At 43.2% G+C, this 19,932-nt stretch overlaps 1 protein-coding gene across 1 annotated transcript in view; it reads right to left on the bottom strand.

Annotated features, from left to right (window-relative positions):
• tmem266 (transmembrane protein 266) overlaps positions 1–19,932 on the bottom strand; it is a 66,406-nt gene that overhangs the window by 27,980 nt on the left and 18,494 nt on the right. Inside the window, exons 3-6 of the mRNA XM_060853678.1 lie at positions 19,376–19,530; positions 19,193–19,266; positions 16,623–16,679; positions 10,770–10,908 (exon numbers count right to left, since the gene is read on the bottom strand). Of these exons, the coding sequence (XP_060709661.1) occupies positions 10,770–10,908; positions 16,623–16,679; positions 19,193–19,266; positions 19,376–19,530 (425 nt within the window). The remainder of the gene's footprint in view (positions 1–10,769; positions 10,909–16,622; positions 16,680–19,192; positions 19,267–19,375; positions 19,531–19,932) is intronic.

The following is a 19,932-nucleotide window of genomic DNA, read 5'->3' as shown; positions in this document are numbered from 1 at the left end:
ACTTGCTAAGCATTTTTAGTTCAATGTGAATGACGTTGGGTTGAGTTGTGGGCACTTGTGCGCCCCTGACTGTTGTGCTAAGTAATGAATTGCTAGTTGCCTTACCTACAATTAGCATTTAAATTCAAACTAAGTAAAGGTAGATGCATGAGCCACCTATTTTTCCCTGCGATTCTCTAATGACTTCAAAACATCACACCCCAAACCTGTTTTAGTATAGATGGTTTAAGCTGCTTTTAATGAGTTGGAAGGTTCCAAAGTCCATCCTGTTGTTCTATTGTGAAACGTTGACAATGGATAAGAAAGGGTTGATCAAATTAGGGTGTCCTGGGCTGTTAGTTACCATGAAGCCCTTTGGGAACTATACAATCAGCATCGGGTTGGAAGATGCTGTCTTAGGAATGTTGGGGAATTTTTGCAGTGCATCCTGTAGATGGTACATGCTGCTGCTACCTATAGTCGGTGGTGGATTAGTGAAGTTTGTGGATGTGGTGCCAATCAAGTGAGTTGCTTTGTCCTGGATGCTCTTTGCAATTGAATTAATTTGATTGGACCTACTGCAGTGTTTAGTGTGGCTCAGCCACACAGTCTAGACTGGATACGGTCAGATGGTTGGTGCTGGAGGATGGGGGTGAGTAATAGATTGATGTAACTGCCTGACTCCTCTTTCCTGTGGTTCTATCCATGTTTGGAACTCATGAGAGAAGTTTGAGGTCTTTCACAGCCAATGTGCCTCACAGGGTATAGACTCACAGACAATAACATAACCAGGAGCAGTTTCAATGTTGGTACCTCAGGCTTCCCCCTTTTAACATTCTCGTTTAATTTTCATCAAAGCCATGTTTCCTGTCCATGACACATTGCAAAGTATAGTAATAGGAATGTTTCTGTCTGATTTGGGACAAACCAGGCAAAACGTTCTTAAATGCACTGTTTGGGAATATCTAAAATATAAACAATTCAAATAGTCTGCCCTTCAAGTCAGTACACCAATTAATGTTTATTTTCTTTCACAGACTATCTGTTCATTGTCTCGGGGGATAATTTGTGGAACTTGCTATGCACACCTTAGCTGTCTCATTTGCTTCGTTATAACAGTAGCCAAGCTTCGAAAATTCTTTATTCGCTGTAAGATGCTTTGGGACATCCTGGGGTGGTGAAGGGTGCTACATAAATGCAAGTTTTCCATAAAAGTTATGAACCAGAATCAGTGGTTTTGATAATTTCCCACTAATTTCGATCAGCAAAGAGGCTACCGTATAATACAAGTGAGAGTCGATCTTACATATGAGTTGGACTTTGGACTTTAGTTCGAAAAGTCTTCATTTCTCATATACCTTGTGTTAGTTTTGGGAGCAGAATGTTGGTGGTGGTGATGGTGGGCGGTCGGTCTTATATCTTTTTCACAATTGCTGTTTTTTCATTAAACATTAGACATACCAGTAAACAGCCCAAGGCAGCAGCTCCCTGCTGAATGCAGGACCATGGACAGCGACCAGTGGTTCTCATCATTATCGGCAGATCCAAAGACCTGACATGGAATTCAACCCCTTCGGAAGTACGTCATGTAAATGCCAATAACCACCACCCCCTGCCCCACACACTTTGATTGAAGATTTCATCTCAAATTCTCTACTTTAATACAAGTGTATAGGGTAATGAAATTGGATTCCACTCAGCTTTTGATCTCCTTTCCCTCCCACTCCCGTCCCCTAACAAAGGAGAAAGAAATTAAAGAACTGCGGATTCTGGAAATCTGAAACAAAATCAGAAATTACTGGAGAAGAAGTAAAGAAGGCTCATTGGACATGAAACGTAGATTCTGTTTTCTGTCCATAGATATTGCCAGACCTGCTGAGTTTCTTTAGCTATTTCTGTTTCTGCTGTGGAACAAAGGAGCTCTGCTTAACATCTGATCATCTCAGAGTTAATTGCAGGTATCTTTTTCCTCGATGGGGAGATTTCAAGATGAGGGGGCATATTTTTAAGGTGAGAGAAGAGAGGTTTAAAAACAGACATAAGAGGCAAATGTTTTACACAGAGGGTGGTTCGCTTGTGGAATGAACTTCCTGGGGTAGCAGTGGATGCGGGAACAGTTACAACAGTTGAAAGTTAAGTTTTTGACAATGAATGGTTTTGAGGAAAAGGAGCAGGCAGATGGGACTAGTTTAGTTTGGGATTATGTTCGACGTGAACTGGTTGGACCGAAGGGTCTGTTTCCACGTTGTATGACTCTATGACTGGCACCGTCTTCATTGTAACAGTGAGTACTGTACAAGATGCGTATATCCAACAACAGCGGTGACTATCTTTAGAATGAAGGGAGAGAGACTGCAGGATTTGCGTTTCAAAGTAGGAGAGGCTGGGCTGCAGTGAGAGGATTCCAGCAAGATATTTTTTAGGTGTGTTGCGGGCCTTGTAATTGCCGGGACTGGAAATGATATTTGTCAATGTCAGCACCAGCGATTGGGCGATGCATTTCACTTACACAATTCAGCACCACGGATAGCACCATTCTGAGCGCAATCATTCACAACAATGAAATTTTCAATGGGTCTTCAAATGTATTATGCCCGCGGAGTTACACAGGCCAATCAGTAAAGGATAATTTCCCGGGTCACAACTTCCCCTCACTTGTTCTTTTCTTCCCCTCTCCTTAATTGGCTAACACTCACTCACACTCTTAAGGACGGCATGATGGCTCACAAAACCAGGGACCAGGGTTCGTTTCCATTCTCAGGTGTCTGTGTGGAGTTTGCACATTTTCCCCGTGTCTGCACAGCTTTCCTCCGGGGTGCTCCAGTTTCCTCCCACAGTCACAAAGATCTTCAGCTGAGGTGGATCAGACTAAATTGCTCATAGTGTGCAGGTTAGGTGGCTTGGTCATGGGAAATGGTAGGGGGGGGGGTGAATGTCTAGGTGGGATGCTCTGTGGAGGGTTGGCATGGACCCGTTGGGTTGAATGGCCTGCTTCCACACAGTAGGGATTCTATGATTCCCTGCTGAAAATGTGTTGCTGGTTAAAGCACAGCAGGTCATGAAGGGCTCTGGCCCGAAACGTCGAATTTCCTGTTCCTTGGATGCTGCCCAACCTGCTGTGCTTTAACCAGCAACACATTTTCAGCTCTGATCTCCAGCATCTGCAGACCTCACTTTTTACTCTATTCTATGATTCCCACCTCTTTTAAATTCTTCCATGGATGTGGGTATGTATCAGCCATCCTGGAATGGCCCTCAAGAGCTGCCCAATTGAACTGCTGCAGTCCACGAGGCGTAGACACCCCCGAGGTACAATGATAGGTTCAAATCCTAGTCCAGATATTTGAACACAAGATTTAGGTCAGTTTACATCATGGTGGGTAGATGGAAATAAATTATTTCTTCTGGTTGGAGGGGTGTAGGACAAGAGGGCATAAAAGTAGAATTTGAGCTAGACTGTTCAGGAATGCTGTAAGAAAATACTCTTCACAAAAAAAAGGGAAGAACAAATCTTCCATCCCACCATCAACAAAAATAACTTTTCAAGATGGGGAGGGTGTTCAATTGGTGAGAGTGGTAGAGGGGAAGTATATTAAGGAGCTAGGAATGAAAGTGGGTAGATGGAGTTAAGATGTGGATCAACTTTGATTTAATTTAGTGCTGGAATGGGTTTGAGAGACTTACTGGCTTCTGAAGCTCTTATACTTGTCTATATACAGTAACAACTGAACATTCTTTGCAGTTGATTAGGGTGGCTGTCTTTGAAATAGTTTGCAACCACATGGCCCCTCCACACTGACTGTTTCTCTGTAAAGGTTGATTGTTAAATTTTAAATTAGACTTAAAAAAAATAAATTTGTCATCCACATTGATTACCCCTTAAGCTAGACTCATAAACCACAGAGTAAATGTTAATGATATTCCACTTGCTCCTAATGAACAGCTCCAAATGCTGATTAGCAAACATGTGCTCATAAATATCAGTTCTGCTGATGAACAGTTTGGGAAAACAGTTTGCAATTGAAATGCAGCATAATCTGCATTAATGCAATCAAAGGAATTAAAGGAGGATATTTCTGATTCAGAAAGAGTGTGGTGGAAGAACTTACCTTTGTTAGTCTCTCTCGACATCTACAACAATCAGTAAAGCTGGGTGGGGGAAGAGGGGAGAAACCGCCATTAAAAAAAAAGACTTGCATTTCAATCATTTCTTTCTGCAGTCTGTGTAGAGTGACATTCCCTGTTGGAGATGGGGCTGTTTGATAAGGCAATCTTGTGGAATGTTCGGTTTCTCGCATATTCCCTTCACTGTTTGTACTTAGCCAACACCATCAGACAAACTCAAGATGATTGTCACATTTGTGGGTGCTTCCTCTCCAGCCTGGATGGTCCTAGGCAAGAGAGAATCTCAAAACTCTTCACAATGAGCTGTGCTTGCGGTGGTGGTCATTGCTTTAATGTAGAGAAGACAACAGCCAATTTGTACACAGCAAGCACCCACAGACAAGAATAATTTGGAATTCTTTTGTGAAATTGGTGTTGGTAGAAGGGTACACACTGGCCAGAAATCCCTCACTCTTGCTCAAGGTGCACCAATGGATCTTGGAGAAGCAGATTGGATCTCGATTTAATGTCTTATCCAAAAGAAGGCTCTGTTTCCGTGCTGTACATCTCTATGACTCTATGACACCACAATCCTCCCTCAGCAGTGCTCTGTTATTGTCAGCCTTGATTTTGAATCTGTAGTGGAACCTAAGGCTGCAACCTTTGTGGTCAGAGAGTGGTACTATCCACTGGGTCCTGACTGACAGCAGATAGACCAGAAGGTTTGCTCTCTGGCTAGCTGTGTGAGATACTAGTTGCTGTGTAGAGTAGGTCCCAGTTCCACTGGCTGATGAAGGGCAGAAAAGATGAACAATTGTTGTGGCTCTGCAGTTCTATCCAGTTAAGAAACTGACGACATTGTTTTTGGTTCCTGCTCCTAACTCTGTCCCTAGCTAACATTATCCTCCCTCTCCCTAGCAACAGTCTAAGGTTAGTTTCGCCTTAGGGTGTAGATTTGCTCGCTGAGCTGTAGGCTTGATATCCAGACGTTTCATTACCTGGCTAGGTAACGTCATCAGTGGCGACCTCCAAGTGAAGCGAAGCTGTTGTCTCCTGCTTTCTATTTATATGTTTAGCCTGTTTGCAATCTTGATGCCACGTTTAGGTCTTCCACAAGTTTCTGATCTCATATTTGTGCCATTACTAAGGTCTCCTATTTGCACCTATATAAAACTGTTCACCCCTGTAGCTGCTTATCTGATGCTGAAGCTACCATTTAAGATTCTGTTGCTCCTTGATTATTCTGAAACACTCCTGGCTGGTCTTCTCTGTTCTACCCTCTATAATCCTGGAGTGATCCAACATTCTGCTGCCTGTGTTATAACAGGCAACATGACCTTTTTCCCTCACTGCCATGTTCTTGCTGAACTACAAAGACTCCTGGTCAAACAAAGTCCTGATTTTAAAATTCTTCTCTTTGTTTTTAAGTCCTTCTACGGCCTTGCCCCTCCCTTCACTCTAATATTCTTTTGCCCAACAACTTTTTAAGATATGTGCATTCTCTTTATTTGGCCTCTTGCGAATTCCTAATACAGGTATTAACCTCTTCATGGTCATGTCTTCAGTTTCTGAGACTGTAAGCTCCCTAATTCTGTCTACACCTCATTAGCTCACTGTCTCACTTCTGTTTTTAAGACAATCCTTAAAACGCATCTCTTTTACAAACATTTTAGCCATTGAACTAACATGTCCACTGGTGGACTGGTGTCATATCTTGGCTTTTATTCAGTCCTGGGGACATTTCACTGCATGGGAAATGCTACTTAAATGTAAGTTGTTGTTGTGACCATCACCCAGCAAACATATGAGAGTGGGTAGTGGAGGAGGACAGGTTTTGGGCCTCCTGGTGATGCCTTTTTCAGCTGAGCAGCCTGCCATCACTCAACTGTGAAGGCACACATTTCGATAGCTTGCTCCTGGATGAGGTGTCAGTGTGGTGGGATCACATAACTGCAACAGTCAGTATCTCTAATTCACGAAAAGTAGGGTCTCCATCTAACCATTGTCAAGTGCTCCTTGTAGATTGCTGATGTTTCTTTGCAGGAACACAATTAGAACAGCAACTATTACTGAGTGTAAAAATGAAGAACTGTACGGGTTGAATTGATTCCCCAGTCCAAAAAGCACACAGCTTGTTAATTTTAATATCGAAAATCTGCCACTTAATTGAAACTGGATAAAAGCCACATCTGCCCAATATATTTTGCTGTCACTGCACTTCCTTCATTTGTTTAATTCTGGAATGAGTTCTTAGTTTGCAGAATGGGATAGTTGCAGACTATTTTTGAAATTGAGCTAAACTTAGCATTTCAGTGGACAGATGTACTCATTGACTGTAGCCAGGTTCATGTCTGCTGCAAGCAGCCAAGGGAAAGGATTTTTTTGTTTGCTAATTTGCTCTTTTCGTATGAAAATCAATTCCATAGCTGCACTGATACACTCAAGTCAACAGGGTCAATTGTCAGACAGACAGTAGTATAATGATAATGCTATTGGACTATTATTGTAGACATCAAGCTGATGTTCTGGGGTGCATGAAATCAAATCTCACTGCAGTGGCTAGTGGAATTTCTATTTACCTATTGAAACCTGGAATTGAAAGTTTGTCCCACTGATGGTGACCATGAAACATGTGTCGATTTCTGTAAAATTCCATCTTATTTATTGATGTGCTTCAAGGAAGGAAATCTCCCATCCTTACCCAGTCTGGCTATATGTGACTCCAGACCCACAGCAACATAGTCGATGTCTAACCATCGTCTGGAATAGCCCCAGCCAGCCATTCTGTGCAGGGGATATTTGGTATAGAAAACAACAGTCAGCCAATGACATCCACATCCCATAACAGAACAACAAACAGAATCCAGTCATTGTCCTGTGGGAGAAGGCTGTTTCTTCTGCCCTATTATTATGCTCTCAAATCTCTTCATGTCAGCTGCTTGAAAAATGCAGTGGGCAACATATTATCAACAACCTTGATAGCTTGTTAGTTGGCAATTTCAATTTTTAAGTTCATTCACAGGATGTGATGATCACAGACGAAGGTAGCACTTGCAACCCATCCCTATGCGGGGATTCCCAGAGGGCAGTTAAGAGTCACCCACATTGCTGTGGGTCTGGAGTCACATGTAGGCCAGACCAGGAAAGGATGGTGGTTTCCTTCCCTAAAAGACACTGGTGAACCTGAGTGGTTTTCCCCAACAATTGAAGATGGTCCTCATTAGATTCTTAATAACAGATTTTTAAAGTTAGATTCAAATTCCACCATGGAGGAGAAAGTGAGGACTGCAGATGCTGGAGATCAGAGCTGAAAATGTGTTGCTGGAAAAGCGCAGCAGGTCAGGCAGCATCCAAAGAGCAGGGGAATCGATGTTTCGGGCATAAGCCCTTCTTCAGGAATGAGGAAAGTGTGTCCAGCAGGCTAAGATAAAAGGTAGGGAGGAGGGACTTGGGGGAGGGGCATTGGAGATGCGATAGGTGGAAGGAGGTCAAGGTGAGGGTGATAGGCCGGAGTGGGGTGGGGGCGGAGGAAGAGCTTGGAGGAAGAGCACCTCATCTTCCGCCTAGGAACCCTCCAACCACAAGGGATGAACTCAAATTTCTCCAGTTTCCTCATTTCCCCACCCCCCCACCTTGTCTCAGTTAAATCCCTTGAACTCAGCACCACCTTCCTAACCTGCAATCTTCTTCCTGACCTCTCCGCCCCCACCCCACTCCGGCTTATCACCCTCACCTTGACCTCCTTCCAGCAATCGCATCTCCAAAGCCCCTCCCCCAAGTCCCTCCCCCAAGTCCCTCCTCCCTACCTTTCATCTTAGCCTGCTGGACACACTTTCCTCATTCCTGAAGAAGGGCTTATGCCTGAAACGTCGATTCCCCTGCTCTTTGGATGCTGCCTGACCTGTTGCGCTTTTCCAGCAACACATTTTCAGCTCAAATTCCACCATGGCAGGATTTGAATCACTGTCCTCAGAACATTACCTGGGTCTCTAGATTAAAAACTCCATGACAATACCACTCAGCTGTTGGCCGTGTGGCAGATGGCATCCTGATCGCAGTGCCCACTTGCCTTTTGTATTTTGGGAGATGAGTGCGATGATGTTATGTTGCCAATCTAAGGCATGCTGTCACAGTGTGTGTGTTTTTTTTTCTTTATTATGTAACAGGATGAGGGCATCGCTGGCTAGGCAGCATTTATTGCCCATCCCTAATTGGTCAACCACATTGCTATGGGTCTGGAGTCACACGTAGGCCAAACCAAGTCAGGATGGCAGTTTCCTTCCCTAAAGGATGTTGGTGAATGAGATGGGTTTGTCCAACAATTGGTAATGGATTCACAGTCGTCATTATGTCCTTAATTCCAGATATTTATTGAATTCAAATACCGCCATCTGCCAAGGTGGGATTCGAGCCCCTGTAGATTAGATTCCCTACAATATCTAAATAGGCCCTTCAGCCCAACAACTCCACACTGACCCTCCACAGATTTATCCACCCAGACCCTTTTCCTATACTTACCCCGACTAAGGCACCTAACATGACAGGCAATTCAGCTGGCCTGCAGAGCTTTGGATTGTGGGAGAAAACCAGAGCACCCGAAGGAAACCCTCACAGACACCATGCCATCCCATTACCTGGGTCTCTGGATTAACAGTCCACTGATAGTACCACTAGGCTATTTTGTGTGTGTGTGTGTGTGTGTGTGTGTGTGTATGTGTGTGTGTATGCATGTATGTGTGTGTGTGTATGTGTGTGTGTGTATGTGTGTGTGTGTGTGTGTGTGTGTTTGGGGGACCGTGGCCACTCCTAAATGCATTTGTAAATTCCTGCCCCACTGTGTCAGCTTCTTCCAGTGCAGGGACATCACTGTTTTACATGAGCCCGTCCTCATGTCACACTTCATAGGAATAGGAGGAGATCTACTATTCAATTACATCACAGCTGAATTATTTCCTAATCCATCCGCCTACCATTTTTCTCCAACTCTCAAAATCATTACTCAGCAAAAATCAATCAATTTCAGCTTTGATATTTTTAATTGGCTTCTAGATGTAGTATTTCATCGTATTACAGAATTATAGAATCCCTACAGTGCAGAAAGAAGCCATTTCTTATGCTTTCATGGGATATGGGTGTCACTAATGGTACCAACATTTGCTCCCCCCCCCCCCAATTGCCCATGAACTGAGTGGGTTACTAACTCCACTTCAGAGGCAATTAAGAGTTGGCTATTTTGCTGTTGGTCTGGAGTCACATGGAGGCCATGAAAGGCAGATTTCCTTTCCTATAGAACATTCGTGAACCAGGTGAGTCTTATAATGATAAGTACAGTTCATGGGCCACTGAGACTAACTTTCAATTGCAGATTTTATTAATTGAATTAAAATTCCACCAGTTGTCCTGCTGGGATTTGAACCAGCATCCCCAGACCATTAGCAGGGGACTTTAGCTAGCTGGTCTACTGATGTTACCATGACCTAAAGCATCCTCAGCCGTACCTTTGCCATTTGAAATTTCCTTTGTATGAAGAAATGTTTTCTGATGTAACCCCAGATGTTCCATTAATTGTCTCCAGACAATAGCAATCTAAAGCATCATATACAGAGTCAATGTTAATGATTACCAGTAATCCAGAGGTCTAGATCAATATTTGTGAGTCTGAGTTCAAATCCAAACATGGCATTTGGTGCTATATAAATTAAATGAATTAATAAATCTGGGTTAAACTGCTGCTCTCATTTGTTACACCCATGAAACTACCACATTGCTGTAAAAACCCATTTGACCTATTAATGTCCTTCATGGAAGGAAGCTGAAAATGTGTTGCTGGTTAAAGCACAGCAGGTCTGGCAGCATCCAAGGAACAGGAAATTCGACTTTTCGGGCCAGAGCCCGAAACGTCGAATTTCCTGTTCCTTGGATGCTGCCTGACCTACTGTGCTTTAACCAGCAACACATTTTCAGCTCTGATCTCCAGCATCTGCAGACCTCACTTTTTACTTCATGGAAGGAAATCTGCCATCCTTACCTAGTCTGGTTAACATGTTAGCACATACCCACAGAAACGTGGTTGTCTGGTAATTGTCCTCTGAAATTGCCAAATGAATCACACAGAGGGCAATTACAGACAGCCAATAAATGTTGGCCTTGGAGGGCTCTTGTGATGCAGTGGTCGTGCCCTTACCTCTGAGCCGGGAGGCCCAGGTTCATGTCCCACCTGCTCCAAAAGTGTGTGATAAAAGCTCTGAACAGGTTGGTGAGAAATTATCGAAACGTCGGCCTTGCTAGTGAGGATCATATCCTAAGAACAAATGTATTGGGATAAAAAAGCAATGCAGTTGTCTTTGGAATTAAGATTCTATGGGCATTTACTGCATTCCATGCCTGTAAGCCAATGAATGAGGCTGAGATTGTGATTAGTCAATGCTCTATTATTGCATGTATCATGCATCGAGCTGGATGGTTAGAAGATGAGTGAAAAAAACATTGTGTTTTTTTAAAATTCTCTGATTGTTCCTGATTCAAGACACAGGCAATGTGATTGTGAAGTGTTAATATGAACACAAGGTATTTTTCAGTGATGCTGTGGAGACGTTTCCCATTCACTGCCGAGGTAACAGAGAAAAAGTACATTGTCAATAAAATTCAATTGACCCACAACGTTACCATTAGTGCCACCTACTCACCGTCAATGATGCGTTTGACCTTCCAAATGCGAAGGGTGATGATTAGGCTGATGGCATCCCATGGGCTGCTGGGTCCATTTGCTACAGTCGAGGCCACCATGGGAGCCAATGACAGGACGATGACTGCACCATCAAACACCTGCAATGTGCAAAATGCCCACAGGGAATCAGACATTATAGTATCAGAGAATTGCTATAGCACTAAAGGAAGCCATTCAGTCCATCATGACTACACCGGCTTTTCGAATGAACTGCTTGCTTAGTGCCATTGGCCAGCCTTCACACCATAACACTTCATAATTTTTCCTTTTTGGATATGGACGATGTGTGTTTCGAACGCAAAATGGTCACTGCAATCTATTCAATTCCACCCTGACTTGAGACACACTTTGTGATGGTCCTGGGCCTTTAAGAGAGATGTGTTCTGTCCTGTTTCTCTTGCAGAGAGATATTATCACAGTGGTACTGAAAATCTCCTTTTGACAGACAGTTGGTAACAGCTTTTGAGTTATCCCTGGGTTATTTTTACAAGTTAAACAAAAGACACAGGAGTGGACAGGGTCAGGTTCACACAGAACCAAGGGTCTTTGGGCTTTGCTTTCAGTTTGATTTTGATAATATTAGCTGGCTGTTGGAGTTAACCAATAAATCTCTCTCTCTCTCTCTCTCTCTCTCTCTCTGTACTGCTGGTGAAGACTTAGACAGATGTTTGTACTCTTTGAGATAAAGCAGGCAGACTTTTTTTCTTTCTTTAGGTTGAATTGGAAAACAATAAGCACATGAGGATAAAACTGGTTTGCTAAATTGCCTTGCCAGGGTTGTGTTTACGAGATGCTGCCTATATTGAAACATTCAGTCATAGAGTTACACGGCACGGAAACAGACCTTTCGGTCCAACTTGTCCATGCTGATCAGATATCCTAAATTAATCTAGTCCCATTTTGCAACATTTGGCCCATATCATAGAATCCCTACAGTGTGGAAACAGGCCATTTGGCCTGACAAGTCCTCATCGGCCCTTTTATGAGTATCCCACTCTGGCCCATTTCCCTACCCTATGACTCCACATTTCCCCTGACTAATGCACCTAACCTACACATCCCTGTACAGTATGGGCAATTTAGCACAGCCAAACCATCTAACCTGCACATCTTTGTGACAGTGGGAGGAAATCAGCACATCCAGAGGAAACCCACACAGGCATGGAGAGAATGAGCAAACTCCACACAGACAGTTGCCCGAGGGTGGGATCGAACCAGAGTCCCTTGCGCTGTGAGACAGCAATGCTAGCCACTGAGCCACTGTACCCCCTTAAACCTTTCATAGTCATGTACCCATCCAGATGGCTTTTAAATGTTGTAATTGTACCAGCCTCCATCACATTTGGCAGCTCAGTCCATACACGCACGACCCTCTGTGTGAACAGGTGGTCCCTTTTAAATCTTTCCCCTCTCACCTTAAACCTATGTTGTCTAGTTTTGGACTCACTCGCTGCATGAACAAGACTTTTCTCACACCTTTTTAAATTTCCTTTGCCAATTTAAATAATTTTTGCCATTTCAGTCTGTATCCTTTCATGAATAGTTTCTGGCTATCTACTCAGTCCAGCTCCTCATGATTTTGAAACGTACCTGTGACCCCATCTGTATCTCTAGAGTCAAAATGTGCGGCACTTAAATACAGTATTAATACATAATCTAACTATGGCTTTCAACACATTCCAGAGGCCCAGTTTAATGTTCTGAGGACAAACACAAACAATGTTGGAGAAAATCAGCAGGTCAGGCAGCATCTATGGAGAGAGAAACAAAGTTAATGTACTGAGTTTGGTATGAACTCCCTTTCAGAACAGTTGTGAAGAACAGTCACATTGGACTCAAAGCTCTGCTTCTTCTTTCACAGATGATAGCAGACCTGCTGAGTTTCTCCAACATTGTCTGTGTTTCTTTCAGACTACCAGAATCTGCAGTAATTTGCTTTTATTTTAATGTTCTGAGGGTATCTGGTGGAATTGACATTCAAATTATAAATCTGGAATTGACAGCTGATCTAGTGATGATGATGATGATGATGATGATGATGAATTGTTGTAAAAATCCATCTGGTTCACTAATGTCCTTTAGAGAAGGAAATCTGCTGTTCTTACCTGGTCTAGTCCTCATGTGACTCCACACCCTCAGCAATCTTAGTTGTCCTTTAAAATGGCACTTACAAGCCAATCAATTCCAGGGCAAGTAAGGATGGGCAAAAAATCTTGGTCTTGCAATTGATGCCCATGGATTTTAAAGAGATTGTGAGTATTTGGGTGCCCATGGGTTTTTTTTTGTACTCACTCATGGTATGAGAGCATTGCTGACCAGGCAGCACTTATTGCCCATTCCTAATTGCCCAGAGGGCATTTAAGAGTCAACCACATTGCTGAGGGTATGGAGTTACATGTAGGCTAGTGTTATGGATCAGGTCAGACCCCCTCAAAACATTTCAAGGAAGAAATGCAGACCCTGACTTTGCGAGTTGTTTTAAGCAGGTGTAGCATGGATATTCCAGGAGTGATGCAGCTGGTCAAACCACTCGGTTTTAAACAAAATAGAATTTATTTACAAGATTACTGAACGAAAAGAGAACAGTATAAAAAATAATTTAGTCTATCCTAAAACCCAATAGATTATCTCAACTTAATGATGCTGTTCCAAATACTTGCAACAACTCCCATAAACAGCCTTTGGCTAAAAAGGAAAAATCAAACACCGTGTCTTACAGGAGAGAGAGAGAGAGAGCGAGAGAGAGAGAGAGAGAGAGAGAGAGAGAGAGGGCAAAGGGACTCAGCATGGAAAACTTTCTTCCAAGTAGCTGTTTCTTGGTCCAGCAGCCTCAAACTGACTGAGTGCTTTCAGTGAACAGCCAGTCTGCTAAAAACCAAACCAAACCAAACTAGAGAAAAACTGAGCTGGGAGAACTGGCCACTCCCCTTTCATTGTGCGAGATTTTTTTTAAACTTAAAAGCCTTTTGCCTGAGGCAGTATCTGTTAGCTATTATCATCTGGCCGTAAAACCTTCAAACCTAGACCTTTTGGAATCGCTGCTTTTACGACCTCTCTGAAAAAAAAAGCCAAGGACAGCATAACCTTGTTAAAGGAGCAGCATCGTCACACTAGACGAGATAAGGATCATTAGTGAACCAGATGAGTTTTTTGACAAACAGCAATGGACTCATGGTCATTATTAGACACTAATTTTTTTTTAGCGAATTCAAATTCCATCTACACCAGGTCCCGAAAATATTAATTACCTGGACCAACAGGCCACCACCTCCCCCTGAGTGGGTAAATGGGTCAGTGGGTTGCTATAAACATGTGGGATGGATAGATGTATAAGACTGAGTCAGGGACACACCCATACTTTGCTCCTCTTCTTCTACGTGGTCTGCTATCCACAAAGCAAGCTGGGAGAGGAAGCAAACTCAAGCTGATGTGCAATCCACTTCTGTGTTAAAGACAAGGGCAGCAGGCACATAGGAAAGCCACCTACTGCAAATTCCCCTCCAATTCACTCACCATCCTGACGTGGGAATGTTTCTTCACTGCTGCTGGGTCGAGATCCTGGAATTCCCTCCCTAGCAGTATTATGGATTTACCTATAGCACATGGACTGTAGCGGTTTAAGAAGGCAGCTCACATGATTTTCTAAAGGGGAAGTAGGGGCAGGCAATAAATGCTGGTCCAGACAGTGACATCCCAGGAACAATTTTTAAAAATTCTAGCATTTTCTTGTTTTGAACTCTGATCTCTAGGCTTTGCAGCTTTTCCTTTCATTATTAAGATAAAGCTGCTGTGTTTACACTGAGACACGTTTAAGCAGAGAAGAATGAACAGGGAAACAGCCACTCGGTTTAATGTCCTGTGGTGTATAATTATCCCCATGCACCACTTCAAGCTGGGGTCAACAAGCGAGTCTCAGTTAACTACGAATTGTAACTCTGGACGTATTGTTAATGAGCACAGTGCCAATTTACCATTGCAGCAGGGCTGCTTAGCATAGCTTGCTTTCTATTAATGATTTCTTACAGAATTATTTTGAGAACAGGAAACACGCTGCGTTATCATATCGTTTTCTTTCTGAAATGGGATTGAGATTTGAGTCAAACATGGATGGAAGGCGTGTGTGTGTGTGTGTGTGTGTGTGTGTGTGTGTTCCTATACATGTGTTTGGCATGTATGTGTGTTTTTCTGTCTGTACATCTCTGCCCTTTTGTGTGTGTCTGTCTAAGTCTATATGATTCTGTGTATGTGATTTTCATGCATATATTTTTGCTTTTGTGCCTCTGTGTTGTTTTTCTGAGTATATGTATGTGTGAGTCTGTGCATGTGTTTGATGTGAGTGTGCATTTTTCTGTGAATATATCTGTTCCTGTGTGTATGGTTGTCTGTGTGCTTGTATGTATGTATGTGTTTTTCTGTATATATGCCTGTCCCCGTGTGTGATAAAGGCAAATGTTACTTCGTCTCCATCATTATTCCTTCCTCCTGCTTGTATCCATGGTGTTCTCCCTTGCAAGAACTCAGCAGCATACATCTCCATGGAAACGTGATTGGCTGCTCGACCCAATGGAGATGTATAATCACATTGCTTTTCCAATGGAATCAGTTCCAGGATTGGGTTGGATTCTAGACTTAGCCATTCCTGCTGGGTGAGTGAAAGGTTTGGGGTGGTACACAAAAAATGCAACTCTCCCATCTGCACAAAGTCCTACCTCTGGCTTTACACCTCTGATTGGGACCTTCCCCAGTCTGAGGTCAGTGGTCAAATCCCAGCTACATGGCCAAATACCCGGTGATGAAATGTACATACATGCAAAATTGATGGACAGGGAAAGATCACATTTTCTCTTAGAGCCTGCCCTACACACCATGATAATAGACTGTACTCATGACTCACTCCCACTTCTCATACCTATCATGTCATCTCCCAGGAGGGTATTTTAAAAAACCCAGGCCAAAAAGGGAAAATAAAAACATCCAGATTAAGTTGTCTTCAACCTCCTTAGCTCCTGTAACTGGTCCAGGTGAGTTGTTACTTGTTGTGATGTTAACCTGATACTCTCTGCCATCCCTGCCCCAGTCAAGAATCCCTTGAAAGCAAAAGTTGTTTTACTTTCTCATCTTCCAGCTGAAGCAAAACGGGCAGCATGGTGGCACAGTGATTAGCACTGCTGCCTCACAGTGCCAGAGACCCGGGTTCAATTCCTGTCTCAGGCGACTCTGTGTGTGGAGTTTGCACATTTGCCCTGTGTCTGTGTAGGTTTCCTCTGGGTGCTCCGGTTTCCTCACACAGTCCAAAAATGTGCAGATTAGGTGAATTGGCCATGCTAAATTGCCTGTAGTGTTAGGGGAATGGGTTTGGACGGTCGGTGTGGACTTGTTTGGCCGAAGGGCTGTTTCCGCGCTGTAAATAATCTAAAAAGAAACGTGGTGGTTTTTAAACCGGATATAGAGCAAAAAGGTAAGCCAAAGTTTACTCAAGTGCTAGTATGAATCAGATGGGCTGAATAGCTGACCTTATTCCATTTTTTTGGTGCCACTGGTGGCCATAGCATAGACATGTTGACAATATAAAATTGTTTCTTTCCCTGCACTTGTAACTGTTGGACAAGGAGGATACAGAAAAGACCCCTCTTTGCTATCTCATGAACTGTTTTCCTTCCTCACAGATCAGGCAACGCAGCACTGGTTTCTGTGCAGGTTGAGAGGCAAGAATTTCAATGAAGAGTAATATATTTGATCTAGTTCTGATGTTCTAGACCTTGGACATGGCTACACATGCAAAAACGCGCACTGAGTTAAATGCACAACTCACCTCCAGTTTGTTCTCAATATAGTCCCAAATGCCAAGTACCACAATCCTGAAGACAGTCTGATAGAGAGAGAACACAACAGAGACTTAGCCTTCCCGTGCATCAAGACCTACACAGCATACACGCGCTGTCTGTTTTTTTGAGCAGTTCCCTGATGTAAATGTTCTGACTTTTCTGAGTTATGTTCTGGGGAGGAAAGGAAATTCTGTTATATTGACCAGAAGTTAAATATCCTACTCCATGACAAGGTCGTTAAATGTCAGGAGGCCACAATGCAGTTCAACGATTTTAACCCCAAAGCATTTCCCGATCAGGTGTGGGGAGAGATGGCTGTGGTGTACTGTTATGGTCCATTGGGCCTTGGTGTGACATTACCATTTTCAACCAGCAGGGTGAGTGAAAGTGCTAAGATACCCCTAAGTTTGTTCAACCCTGCAGTTCCAATCAGCAGCCATATACAAAGTGTATAAACTGAATTCACTGGGATGGGCACTGAGCCTAAATATTCTCCATAGAGACTCCTGATTTTGGCTTATGTAGGGTGGACAAGCCATTTATAAACATAGAAATGAGCAGGAGTAGGCTCTTTGACCTTTCAAAGCTCCTCCACCATTTAATTTGATTATTGCTGATCCTCTCTCTCAGTGCTCAATTCCCACTTTCTCTCCAAATCTCTTGATGCCTTTAATATCTAACAATTTATTGAGTTCTTGTTTGAATATACTTAGTAACCCAGCCTCCTGTGGTAGCAAATTCCTCAGGTTGACCACCGTCAAAGTGAAGAAATCTTTCCTCACCTCAGTCCGAAATGGTCTATTTTGTATCCTCAAACTGCAAACCCTGGTTCTAGACTCTCCAAGCATGGGAAACAACTTCTCCTGCATCTAGCCTGTCTAGCTCTGTTAGAGTGTGGTGCTGGAAAAACATAGCTGGTCAGGCAGCATCTGAGGAGCAGGAGAATCGACATTTCGGGCATAAGCCCTTCATTAGAAATTCCCGAAACACGTTCGGGATTATGTCCGAAATGTCAATTCTCCTGCTCCTTGGATGCTGTCTGACCAGCTATGCTTTTCCAGCACCACACTCTTTGTCTCTGATTTCCAGCACTATAGTCCTCACTTTTACTGGCTCTGTTAGAATTTGATATATTTCAGTCTAATCCTCTTTCATCCTTCCAAACTCTCATGACTACAGACCATTCAGGACTGAGATGATGAGGAAGTTTTTCACTCAGAGGAGGGTGAGTCTTTGGAATTCTCAATTCCAGAGGCTGTAGAAGCTTAGTCATTGAGTCTGTTCAAGTCAGAGATTGACAGATTTAGGAATCTCGCAACATTAAGGGATATGGAGATAATGCAGGACAATGATGTTGTTAGGTGATCAGCCATTAGCTAACTGAATGATGGAGCAGGCTCAATGGGCTATATGTCCCATTCTAGCCTTTGTGTTTCTATGAAGCTTATTCTCTGAAAAAGGGACAAAACTTAATGAAGCTCCTTTGTTCACCTTATATGTCCTTGCATAGCCGGACTTGGTGAGGGCTATTGTTCATTTTGCTGGGTTTTTTTTTGCTTGCTCCCTGTTTCTTGGACACTTTTGGGTTGAATTCATGAACTTCAAAAAAAGAGAGGGAGACAGAAAGCGTGAAACAATAGGCCGGTTAATTTGGCACCTGTCCTCAGGAGCACGATGGAGACATTATCATACTATCCCTGCTGTTTGGAAGCAGGCCATTCAAGTCCACACTGATCCTCTGAAAAGCATTCCACCCAGACCCACATTTGCCATGGCCAATCTGCCTAACCTGCACTCTTTTGCACTGTGGGGAGAATGAGAGCACCGAGAGAGAACCCATGCATACACTGTGAGAATGTGCAAACTCCACACAGTCACCCAAGGGTGGAATCAAACCCGGGTCCCTAGCATTGTGAGGAAGAGGTGAGCCACCAGCGTTGTAGATGGAGACTAAGAAAAGTTCAAGGTAATCAGGAAAAGTCAACATGGACTTTATAAAAGAAATCATATTTCGACCAATTTATTGAAGTTCTTTGAGATAGTAACATATGCTGTGGATAAAGGTGAGCTGGTGGATATATTGAACTTAGATTTCCAGATGGCATTTGGTAAGGAGCCACATTAAAAATTGTTACAGAAGATTAAAGTTCATGATGTAGGAGGGTAACATGTTGGCATGCATTTTGAGATGGGCCAGCTAAGAGTAGAGTAAGCATCAATGTGTACTGGTATAATCGTCCATTATAGTGGGATGTGGTGGTTGAGTGGCAAGTGAGCAGTGCCCTTCTCTTAACTTATTTACATTCGTTTATAGCCTTTTTACATCCTCCTCACAATTTACTTTCCTATTGTTCTATTATCAACCAGTTTAGCAACTGGCCCTTTAGTCCCTTTCCAGCCGTGTGATGAAGCCAGTATGTTCAACTGGAAATGAATGGTGTACCAAATCAGTGCATCTGCTATTTTAATATGAGTAGTGCCACAGGAGAGATAGTAAATAGTATTGCACAGTCATTAGCAAATATGAAACGCTTTTTAACAAATAGCAACGGCTTACCTCAGTGAAGAAAACAGAGAGGATGACAAGACTTATCCAGTGAATGATCCCCGCAAACTGGAATGCGCTGGTAACTTCAACAAGAGAGAAAAGGGATGATGACTACCAAGAAACGACTGAACAGGCCGTAGCTTTTCCACTGGAGAAGGGAAGGTTGAGCGGGTAAGGTCATACTGTACTCACACTGAAGTAACTTGGTGTCGATGAGGAGCTCCAGCGTTAGCAGGAGGACAACCAGGACCACGGACGCTACCAGGAAGCAGTTGAGTCCAGCGCTGAGTAGGACCACTTGCCAGACAGCTGTCCGTCTCCCACAGCAAGGCTTCAGCCAGTTCGAGCTGGGAGGCAGGGCCGAGAGGGGCACAGAGTTAGTGAGTGTCACTATGCCTATTTGCGGTCATTTAATTGCAAGACAACAAACACATTTTTTAATGATAGATTAGTTATATATACCCAGGAGGAAGACATTATTTAATTACAACTCTCGTAAGGAGAAACTGCTGCCACACTGGGATAGCCGGTAGAAGGCAGGAAGGGTCACTCAACCTGAAACGTTAACTGATTTCTCTCCACAGATGCTGCCAGACCTGCTGAGCTTTTCTATTTGTGATTTGGATTTACAGCATTTGCAATTCTGTTGGTTCTTATTTAGTCTGTAATTTGTAGTGTACTCTGTAAATAAAAGAATGGCCAAGACAAGGATTTGGGTCTAGTTTCAGGCCTGGGATTCATTTATTACG

The sequence above is a fragment of the Hemiscyllium ocellatum genome, chromosome 42 (genome assembly GCF_020745735.1).
Source record: "Hemiscyllium ocellatum isolate sHemOce1 chromosome 42, sHemOce1.pat.X.cur, whole genome shotgun sequence".
Lineage (NCBI taxonomy): Eukaryota > Metazoa > Chordata > Chondrichthyes > Orectolobiformes > Hemiscylliidae > Hemiscyllium > Hemiscyllium ocellatum.
This window is presented reverse-complemented; position numbering and strand designations above follow the sequence as displayed.